Source organism: Sinocyclocheilus anshuiensis, unplaced genomic scaffold (assembly GCF_001515605.1).
Source record: "Sinocyclocheilus anshuiensis isolate Anshui unplaced genomic scaffold, SAMN03320099.WGS_v1.1 scaffold481, whole genome shotgun sequence".
Lineage (NCBI taxonomy): Eukaryota > Metazoa > Chordata > Actinopteri > Cypriniformes > Cyprinidae > Sinocyclocheilus > Sinocyclocheilus anshuiensis.
Window position 1 is genome coordinate 1,861,831 of NW_015539907.1, and position 11,297 is coordinate 1,873,127.

General features: G+C 39.6%; 1 protein-coding gene across 1 annotated transcript in view; it reads right to left on the bottom strand.

Annotated features, from left to right (window-relative positions):
* sf3b3 (splicing factor 3b, subunit 3) overlaps nucleotides 1-11,297 on the bottom strand; it is a 24,225-nt gene that overhangs the window by 3,865 nt on the left and 9,063 nt on the right. Inside the window, exons 14-25 of the mRNA XM_016483222.1 lie at nucleotides 10,129-10,280; nucleotides 7,949-8,104; nucleotides 7,693-7,848; nucleotides 7,434-7,577; nucleotides 6,758-6,880; nucleotides 6,516-6,670; nucleotides 4,595-4,769; nucleotides 3,136-3,341; nucleotides 2,797-2,953; nucleotides 2,330-2,455; nucleotides 1,716-1,928; nucleotides 1,348-1,446 (exon numbers count right to left, since the gene is read on the bottom strand). Of these exons, the coding sequence (XP_016338708.1) occupies nucleotides 1,348-1,446; nucleotides 1,716-1,928; nucleotides 2,330-2,455; nucleotides 2,797-2,953; nucleotides 3,136-3,341; nucleotides 4,595-4,769; nucleotides 6,516-6,670; nucleotides 6,758-6,880; nucleotides 7,434-7,577; nucleotides 7,693-7,848; nucleotides 7,949-8,104; nucleotides 10,129-10,280 (1,862 nt within the window). The remainder of the gene's footprint in view (nucleotides 1-1,347; nucleotides 1,447-1,715; nucleotides 1,929-2,329; nucleotides 2,456-2,796; nucleotides 2,954-3,135; nucleotides 3,342-4,594; nucleotides 4,770-6,515; nucleotides 6,671-6,757; nucleotides 6,881-7,433; nucleotides 7,578-7,692; nucleotides 7,849-7,948; nucleotides 8,105-10,128; nucleotides 10,281-11,297) is intronic.

Here is an 11,297-nt window from a genome sequence, read left to right on the forward strand (position 1 = left end):
ATTGAAGGTGGGAGAGAGCGCTGTACATTCACTCCCCCCACCTACAATCCCTGCCAGTACGAGACTCGAACCCGCAACCTTTGGGTTACGAGTCCGACTCTAACCATTAGGCCACGACTAAATCAGCATTAAGAAATCAGCATTAAGTGACTAGGTGTATGTAGTGTGTATTAGCGTTACCTGTAGATTTCAAATTCTGTACAGTCTAATCCCATTCGAATTTCATATAAAGAAATCCTTCACATGCGATATAGAATTCTAGCCGGGACAACTTCTTTATGTTTACAGACGTGATGTAATGACCCAGCGGCATGCTCGAATTTCCCACGAAAACCTACCAGTACCACTCAAATTAGAAAACATTATTATAAGCTCACCGTTGTGAATTGGGCTAAAGAAAGGAGAACACTGGCTGGTTATATACTTGCTCAAATTGATTTTGGAGAGTTTTTACCCCCCCAAAAAAAAAAAAAAAAAAAAAAAAACAAACAGACTGCAGCTTTAGATTTAAAAACATGCAACTGAGCTCAACTCTCCAACCGAAGAGCTTTAACTAAAGGATTCTGGTGTATTAGAGGAAAACCTGTGTGTGTGGTCTAAAACTAAATTTGATAAACAGAGCATTAGGTATACATAACCTTTACTTGTTACTTCATCTAAATCTTGTGTAAACATCTTTTATTTCAAAGTAGTGAACTTGACTCATTTTAATGCTTAAACACGAAGCTTTCCCATCATTATACTTAAAGAGAAACTTTTAAGATATGCTCATAAGGGGAAAGGGTTTCATTCAAGTAAGCACTAGATCTGACATTGAACAGGTGGAAATGACAAATGGGAGTTAAATATCTAACACTGGCAAATAAATATCGAATATCACTGATACAATCAACTTACAGAAAAACCCCCATTAATATTGGTTAATAATTTAAATTGTCATGATATATTGTGCATCCCTAGACAAGTTCTACAACAATGTTCATACCAACCACCCAGTCCAGCTCAGTCCTGATTACACATGCTTTAGGCATGTCCGTCAAAGCTAGACGCAAGTCATTGGTGTGCAAATAGGGACTTTCCCTTGTGTCCACCTAAACATTTCCATGCTCCTAATCTGCACATAATGATCTCTGGCGAGAGGACAAGATTTGCTGCTGAGGTTTCAGAAACAGATTGGAGTGTGGACTCCTGCCAAATTGGGGTGCAGGTCTCTGAGTGTGCGCAAGGAGAACCGCAAAACCAACCAGACAAAAACAATGAGGAACAAGCGGTAAGGCCAGCTCGGTGCCAAAGGTCTTTCCGGGACCTGTGGGAAAGTTGAGTAATGAGGGTAGAAGAAACTTCTACCTTTTGTGATGCTCCGTTAAGCAAACCTCTGTCCCACAATGCTTTGTTCCCCGTGGGGTCCTCATCAACATCATCGCTGGTGTTGGGAGGCAGGCGGACCTGAAAATAAACATGAAACGAGTATGCAGTCTGTAGCAAATGTATACAGATGATGAACATTTATTGTGTTCATTTTTTTTTCCCCCTCCATTGCGACTGCTAACAAATTATGCCACTGGCAATTTGTCAAGATGTTAAAAAGCTCATCTATACTAAAATATTCCCTGGAATCAAAGAGTTTACACTGACTTGGCAAACAAACTAAGTATCTGGTACATGTGTGATACTGGTCTCAAAGATTTCAAAACCAAGCAGGTGATGACACTTACAATGCAGATATTTCCAAACTTATCCGCAGCAGCCATGGTGTCATAATCAAGCAGGCAGGCGGTTGTGACCCAGCGAGGATATGTATCGTCGGCAAAGATGATGAGCTGGTTCTCGTTGCGTCTGTAGCGCACCCAGAATAGACTTTCCTGAACATCGGATACTATCACGCGCTGCCCAATAGTGTGGATGCCTGTTACCAAGTTAGGAACATGCTGCAAGAACAAGAAAAGGAGACTTAGTCATTTTGGTTGGAGGCAGGTTGGACCTCTTTTTAAAGCTTCTGTCAAAGACATACAAAATCTCATAAAGGAGCAACACTTTCTCTACTTGGCTGTTTCTCAAATATATTAACACTTTATGCCAGTGCGGATTACTTATGTGAAAAATAATAAACTTGTCTGCAAGCTTATTTAACTTCACTTCAGTGAAGTACTCGACCACTTTGTGGTCTGAACTTCTGTTTCAACGTTTTTCATGTGGTTATGCATCAACATCAAATACTAAAGTAGTGCGTCACTGATGTTACTTTCATATTTTTCAGTGTTTCAAAGAAAAGAAAAATGCTTGTTTACTTCCTCTTGAAAAAAAAAAAACTGTGAATATGACTTCTCACCTTGTTTTCACACTTGCGAAGAAGTTTCTTCTTTCCCAAGTCATAGATGCGCAAGAGTTTGCCCACTCCAACCAACACTCGTCCCTGAAATGGAGCAATAGCCAGGGGTACGTCCTCCACGGGTGTCTGTTAATCAGAACCAATGTCTAAATCAATTCAAGTTTAAATTTATCTTGTTTAAGAAGAAGTTGACCAGAAAAGAACCATTTAACATATGGCTTTGATATGTAGCTGGGTCAAAGCATCATTAAACATCATATAAACTGGACCACAAACATTCACAACATGGCATTTTTGGGACATGGCCAGAACACCTACACCAAAAAGTTTAATTGTGATTTGCTACGCTTAAATGGATTTCTAGGGCACATTTAATGATTTGTGGGGAATTCCACATTGCTGAGCCCCCAGCTAACACATGGGACCAATCAGTAGTTTCATGCCAAGTAATTTCCTGTTACGCTCACCTTGTGTAAAAACTCCAGCTTGTCCCCACCTCCAACTAGCCGATAGGTATAAATATAACCCCCACCAACAGAGCGAGGATTTAGTATCATATCTCTGGCAACACCCACCAACACGTACCAATCATCACCTCCATTGGAAAATCGACATACAGCCACACTGCAAAACATACAAATAAAAAGGAATTAAGGTCAGAGAAAGAGTTGGGATATGGAAGAGACTAATTTAACGTGGTTCACTTCATGTCAATATTCTAAATTCAGAAAAAATTGTCTGGGTAGAACCGGAAGGGAGTTCAAGTCTGCATTGTCCTGTTCAACCCATATGTTCACAATCCTCACCTGAAAGCAGCCTCGTTCTGCTCCAGCTGCACCAGGTCCAGTGTGTTTCCTTGGATGGGGTTGATCATGCGCAATAGTGAGGCCCACTGCCCAGAGCCTGCTTTAGGTGCCCCAAAGATCGCTTCTGGCAGGTTCTCGTTCAAGAAAGCTGCTGCCATTTCTGCAGCCAGCTCCCTTTCATCCTCTCCCGCTGCCTCCACCATTTCCTGTAGAGTAGAAATAAAGAATTGTAATTTTTCTGATACACTACGACTAAAAATAATTGACACCAATCTGCATCTTATTTTCAAACAATTGTCATTATTAATTGGGTGCTAACAGGTATACCACAAGTTAGAAAATGGCTGTTGACATCTGCTACCATTCAGACATGAGCTTCAATGAGCTCAGGCTCTGGTCTAGGTCAACGAGTTTGAATTCATCCCGAAAGAGTTGTGGGGTTCAGGTCTGGGCTTGTGGAGGTCAGTCAAGTTCCTCCACACCAGAACCACTAAATCACTTGGTGCACAGGGGGCATTGTCATGCTGGAATAGACTTGTGCCCAAAGTTGCCACAAAGTTGGAAGCGCAAATTTCTCCAGAATTTCATTGTATGTAGTAGCATTACGATTCGTCGTCACTGGAATTAAAGGGCCAAACCAAACCCCCTAATTATAAGTGACTGCCCGCAAACCTTTGGCCACATAGTGTATATAAGAATGTTTTCAGAACAATTTGCAGATAAACAAGAGAACTTTGTTATGCAATACATTCAGAACCAGACTTTTTACACTGCAGTTGCGGACTGTTTATTCTTACTAGATACACTCAACTGTTGAAAAACTCCATCAATATGATTTATCTTTGAGGGACCACCACAGTAACCACGGCTTATTTCACAGTGCTTGTCACTTTTACGGCTCGTCAACGTGGAATTACCCTTGCAAACATGCGCTGTGATGAGGCAGCCACAAAACAGACATGACAGACAACTTCCGACAAGAAAGCAATGAAGTTCTGCCTCAGTCAGTGATTAGATTGTGAAAACGAGTGTATGAGTCAGACAGGAGAGAGAGAGAGAGAGACCTGCATGTAATTACATATTGCTATACTACTAATACGAATATATACATGTGTGTGTGTGTGTAGTGTAGTGTTTGTTTATACATAGGTAGATAGAGAAGGATTGATTTCTTGGTACATTTATTGTTTTCCTGACTTGTTGAATGCTGTTATTTTACTGTGTCTTATAACCTTTTTCTGTGAATCAGCGATGAAAAATTTGTCGGCCCATTTGCTTGGGAATCGCATTCTTTAATGGAGAGGGACACACACACACACACACACACACACACAGAGAGAGAGAGAGAGAGAGAGAGAGAGAGAATAAATGGATATAAGGGAAAAAAAATTCCAGAGGAGATGAAGACAACCAAAGCATTGTTTCTTAACAGCGCCCTGTGAAGGCCAGGTTCACTGACCTCAGCCATCTGCTGCTTGCGCTGGGCTTTGGTGGCTTCAGTGTAGGCATTGTGGTCCGTTTCGATCAGGATCAGGTTATTCGTCTCTGGGTGGATGACAAACTTGCGAGGTGTGTACTGCAGTGGGAATGCCACCTGGTTGAAGATGGCACCCAGTTTCTCAAGAGCCAAAATCCTGAGGGAGGGATGGATGACATGGTAAAAAAGGCATGCAGTAAATTTAAAGGCAGAGTAAAAAGTTTAGACATCAGTTACAGATTGGATTAGTCATTATGAAATCCTGGAAGTCAAAACCACCTGTTTCCTGGCTATAATTTGACAGAATCATGCGTGTGCTGATAAAATGGCAGCGATTTTTTTTAAATCACAAAATAAAAGAGATTGTTAGCTACAAAAGGTCAACTAGTACAGACCTCCAACACAAACAGGAAATGTTTTACTGATTTTACTGTGATAACCTTTTTTTATAGCACTACTTGACTAATCAAAACAAATAATCCAATCCAAAATGAGATGTCATGCAGCAGCAAGCCAGTAAAAACATTTAGGAAAGAGAGGTCCACACTTCTGTGAATTGCGAACCACCCTCAAACTAAAGCAAATATTTTTAAGTTTAAAGGGTTAGTTCACCCAAAAATTAAAATTAGCCCATAAATTACTCACCCTCGAGGCATCCTAGGTGTATATGACTTTCTTCTTTCAGACGAATCCAGTCGGAGTTATATTAAAATTTATTTTTGATCTTTCAAGCTGTTTCAAGCAAGTCAGCGGGTGTTGCAGTGCATCAGTCCAAAAGAAGTTAAATAAAAAGCCCCTATCCATAATAAAAAGTATCTCACACGGCTCCGGGGGATGAACAAAGTCCTCCTGTAGCGAATCGATGTGTTTTAGAAAGAAAAACATCAATATTCAAAACGTAAATCATCACTTTAATCCAGCTTGCGCCAACACAGTTGTACACCGAAGCAGCTCCGGGCGGATGACGTATGAGGTCGGCGTTGCGCATGTGCCAGTGAGTCTCGTGAAAACCAACGTTTGTTAACAGGAGCAAAGGAAGCAAAGTTTCCTTACTTTAGCAAAGGAAAACCAGTCTCCTCTTGGCTTATATCGAAATCCTCCGACATTCTTCTTTACAAATCCTTGTTTTGTATTTCTACTTCGTGACCGTTGTTTTGTTTTGATCTCTCCCCTGTACTTCCGTGTTCGTCACTTCTGAGCGGCGCATGCGCAAAGCCGACCTCATACGTCATCCACTCGGAGCTGCTTCCGTGTACAACAGTGAGTGCAAGCTAGATTAAATTGATTATTACGTTTTATATATGGTTATTTTTCTTACAAAAACGCATTGATTCACTACAGAAGGCCTTTGTTCATCCCCTGGAGCCATGTGAGACACTTTTTTTATTATGGATGGGCACTTTTTATTTCACTTCTTTTGGACTGATGCACTGCAACACCCGCTGACTGACTTTACACAGCTTGAAAGATCAAAGACAATTTTTAATATAACTCCGACTGGATTCGTCTGAAAGAAGAAAGTCACATACACCTAGGATGCCTTGAGGGTTAGGGTTGAGTAATTTATGGGCTAATTTTCATTTTTGGGTGAACAAACCCTTTAATCTCACCAAAACTGTCAAGCCACGTCCAGGTCATATTTTATCCCAAAATGGAAAAACGTGGAAGGATGGAAACTTTAGGACCAAGATTTGCCTCATTCATGCACATTTAATTTACTTCTAAACTATGAGTATCAGATCACTGGTCAAGTAGGAAAATCATAAGTAAACACATTAAAGCACTACTGCAACTGAAATCTACGAAGCCAACCACAATATGCTTGATATTAATGTTCTCACAAACCTGTGAAGTTCTACAAAGCTCACATTATGAACAGTATACACAGTATGTGTGTGTTTACCTCAGTGTGTTGGTGGAAATGGCAACAATACCCTCAGGACACTGTTCGGAAGCAAACCCTGAAGCATACTCTAAGGTTTCATATGACAATGGGGTCAGGTGGAAACGAGACTGGTATGAGTAACTCAGCCAGGAACGACTAGACATGGCCAGAACCTGCACAGTAAAAGGTCATGTAATGAAGTCAGCAAATTAGCAAGCTGTGCGAGATTGCAACAGACATAAAATGTAAAGGTGACTCACAGCATCTTGGGCCTGCATCCGGACTCTGAAAAGCTTGACGGGACGAGAACCAAGATACCGAGTTCGAGTATCAGACAGGTCCCCGGTCACTGGATCCAAAACAGTACGCAGTAACACTCCGTTCTACAAACAAAGAGGTGATTATGGTAAGAAAGAAGCAATGAATTGTCCAGTAAAGTCATTTCATCAAGTAACAGCACAGTCACACTGAAGTCACATTGTAACTCTTATGGTCTCCTTTCAAAGATCTTGTCCCAAATGGCACATTTTAAGTATTTTTCTTACAGTAAACAATTCATCCGTTTCATTTTTAAAAGTTTGACCTCATAACTTGAAGTGATTTTGCAGCTTTTGCTTTTTAGCAGAGGAAATGACTGGAGAAGTCTGGCTTATGTCAGATAGGTCTGTTTTCTTTGCCGGAAGATTGAGTTTTTGAAATTTACGAGGTCAAAAACTAAATGAATTGTTGAATTTGGGTGAATTTTCATTTCATGCACACTAATAAATATTTAGCAACTAAAATTATACTCCAAGCAAAGCCCTCCAGGAGCAATACAAGGATGCATGCCTTGCTCAAAGGTACATGGAAAAGCTCTCAATTTCCCATTTCGCCAGTAGCTGGGAATAGACATGACATTTCTGTTATCACCCCAGAACAAACACAAGAGTTTCTAACCTGCAAGCCAATGTTGAGGTATAGAAAGCCAATGGTGCCCTTTTCTCCCAGCTCATCCTGTTTTTCCACTCCACCCATCTCCACAATACAAAGTGACTCTGGCTGGGCGGGAAGAGCCTGCATACTCAACGGCTGTAGACAGTCCTGTGCAACAAAGAGATTACACACTTCACACAAGTTCAGTGGGCACAGTGACTAGAATCCTTGTTTTAATGTCCAAATCAGCTGACCAATGGAAGAAGAGCAAATTGTAGCTTACGGATGGATCCAGGGAGATGATGCGGACTGTATTGTCCACCAACCCAACAGCCAGGAAACGGGAACGCTGTTCACCAGGAGGCACATTTGCCAAACTCATGCACACCACATCTGCCGACATCTCCTTCCTCTCAGTGTATTCATTCAGCTGCCCAGACTGTAAAGAAAGAGAGAAATCTTAATTGAAAGACAGACATTCAAACAATAGGTGAACATTCAGGTGACAACACAAGATAAAAGTATGTCCGGAAACATACCGGGTCCATCTCAAAGTAGACCAGTTCTCCTCCAGTCAAAGCAATGACCACCTGCCTCTGATTGACAGCACATCGGACAATCGTCTTCTTCCCTGGAGTCTTCCATTCATTCACTCTCTTATCTGCACGAATATGACGGATCCCATCTGGGTAGACCTGTAGAGATTCAGCAAATGAAACAACCCATTTGAATGAGATAAATGGAACGTTAAGCGCAATTGTTTAATCTCAGGGATTAAAGTGTTCCGTCGCTACAACGGATTTCGGTCAGTTCATAAAGACAGTCACTTGCTTCATTCCTGAATGAATCAGTTGTTCGAACGAATCAATTGAATGAATGATTCAGTGATAAAATCAGTGACTTGCCACCACCTGCTGGCGGATTTAATAAGGGTGGGCGATATGACCAAAGTCTTTTATCTCAGTAGGAGTAATCTTATTTCATGGCAACGATATATCACAATATACTTGTTTTAGAAATTTAATAATTCATGATAAAATTGATTGATTATTCATAATAATTTAATTAAACAGACAAGTAAACAGTCAGTGATTAAATAAGAATAAGAAACTAATTACAAGCAATAGGACAAAAAAAAAAACTACAGTAGAACAAATAAGTAATGCTACATACAGGTGCATCTCAATAAATTAGAATGTCGTGGAAAAGTTCATTTATTTCAGTAATTCAACTCAAAGACTTGCCACCACCTGCTGGCGGATTTAGTTTCATTTTTAGCATATAATTTCAGTTATTTAAATCATCTAATATTTCTGTATTCAAAATTGTATATTTAAAACATTAATCTCCACATGAATTTATGAATTTAATTGCACTCATGTCATCTCTGAACCTCATTAAACGTCTGGAAACGTACCTACAAGCCACTTTTGTGTTCTTCTGTGCCACCTCTGTAGTATAAATGTATACCATATTATATAAACTTAATACTAATTTCATATGATTGGTAACTTATTTGTCTTATTCTACTTCTTATTATATTGTTTTAAATAGAAACTTTAAAAAGCTTATAAACATACATTTTTGAATTCGACATGAAAATGATGCCATTATAAAAGGTAAAAAGAAAATTCTCCTGAAAGTCACTTTAAGGAGTCAAATGTCACCTTGTATTAGGAAGGCAAATTTTTGATTATTGATCAGAAGATCCTACATTTTTAAATTAGGAGGACAAGCGCTCCTGACTGAAATTCTACGCTAAAAATTAAACTAAATCTGCCAGCAGATGGCGGCAAGTCACTGATTTGATCACCGAATCATTCATTCAATTGATTCGTTCGAATGGCTGAATCATTCAGGAATGAAGCAAGTGACTGTCTTTATGAACTGACCGAAATCCGTTGTAGCGACGGAACACTTTAATCCCTGAGATTAAACAATTGCGCTTAACGTTCCATTTAAAAACCCACCAATTCACTAACTCAACAAATTAGAACACTTCACAAGACCAATAAAAAAAAAACATTTTTTGTGAATTGGTGGCCTTCTGGAAAGTATGTTCATTTACTGTACATGTACTCAATACTTGGTAGGGGCTCCTTTTGCTTTAATTACTGCTACTGCCTCAATTCGGCGTGGCATGGAGGTGATCAGTTGGAGTCAAATGTCACCTTGTATTAGGAAGGCAAATTTTTGATTATTGATCAGAAGATCCTACATTTTTAAATTAGGAGGACAAGCGCTCCTGACTGAAATTCTACGCTAAAAATTAAACTAAATCTGCCAGCAGATGGCGGCAAGTCACTGATTTGATCACCGAATCATTCATTCAATTGATTCGTTCGAATGGCTGAATCATTCAGGAATGAAGCAAGTGACTGTCTTTATGAACTGACGGAAAGCCGTCATAGCGACGGAACACTTTTATCCCTGTAATCTACTTGTTGGAAATAAACTAATTAATTTAAAGGGATAGTTCACCCAAAAATGAAAATTCAGTCTCCCTCATGTTGTTCCAAGTCTGTATGACTTACTGCTGAAAACAAAAGATATTTTGAAGAATGCAAGTAACAGTTTTCAGTGAAAGAAAGAAACTCAGGTTTGGAACAACCTGTAAAAGACTGGTTTCATTTTTGTGTGAACTTTCGCTTTAACAAGGAAGCAGAAAAGGTTCAATGGGATATTGTGCGTGCATGTAGGTCAGAGAGATGTTGCTCACTTGCACAAGTGCATCTTCCCCAAGCAACGAGCATGACAGGGTGGGTGTTGTGCCCAAGAAACCAGAGTCTGTCACTTCTTCCACAGTCTCACCGATAGAAAGCACCAGGGTAGCGTTAACGAAGGACACAATGATGTAGGCATCAAACTCATCTGTGAAAAGGAAACCCACAATTCTCTGGTTGGAAACTTTTGCCAAATGTGGGCTAATTTGCAACCATAAAAGGAAACCAATACTTAAAAGAACACACACACACACACACACACACACATATATACATATATACATATGTACATAGTATAAAATAATCAAATGTATAAAAACGCCATATATATTTAATTTACACTGTGAAGAATATTTCATTTTTATGCCAACTATCCCTTCAAAATCTTTTTCTATAATAGTATCTAAAAAACACCTGGAGTAAATGAACAAGGCCCTATTGAGAATGAAACCATAATTCGCTATTAGCTTACCTCTCACAAAGCTGTAGTCAAAATGAAACTGAATCCCTCAACCACTCCAGTACACAGACCACAATATAAACCTTGCAGAGCTCAGGCTGCACGCACAGGCCAAAAAAATCGAATAGCAAATCACATGATTTCAGAGAAATATCTGGCAGACAGTGACAGTGACTGAGAGCCCAACTTACACTGTGCATGCCAAGCAAATGTTGATCTAGTAGAATATGACTTGGTAATAAGCTCTTACAAGTGAGAGCATGCTGCATGGAGCATGGAGAATCTAGGATGTACTTGTCTATGCATGTGAGCTCTTCAATCTTTTACAAAAAGCACCAAGAAATCAGCTTGTGTTGTCCTGCAGGACTCTGAGAAGCCAATACATGGCATGATTACATATCTTGATGCAGTTAGTCAAAACCGTGTAAGGTTTAAATTAGGGATGTCAATTTTCGATCATTTCCATGATCGATCGTCGTTTAAATTAACGGTCAATTAATCGTTAACCTCAATGCTGCAAAATGCATCTATGCAGCCCGGCATGACAGGATGTGCAAAAGTTACTCAAAAAAAATAAAGAAACCGCTTTCTTACCCAATTTAAAGGGGATTTAGTCTGAATAAAATGCTAGTAGCAGGATTGTAAAATGAATAGATGTGATTATGATCATTTGATAAAATGAAGAGAGCTCGTTTGAGATCATTT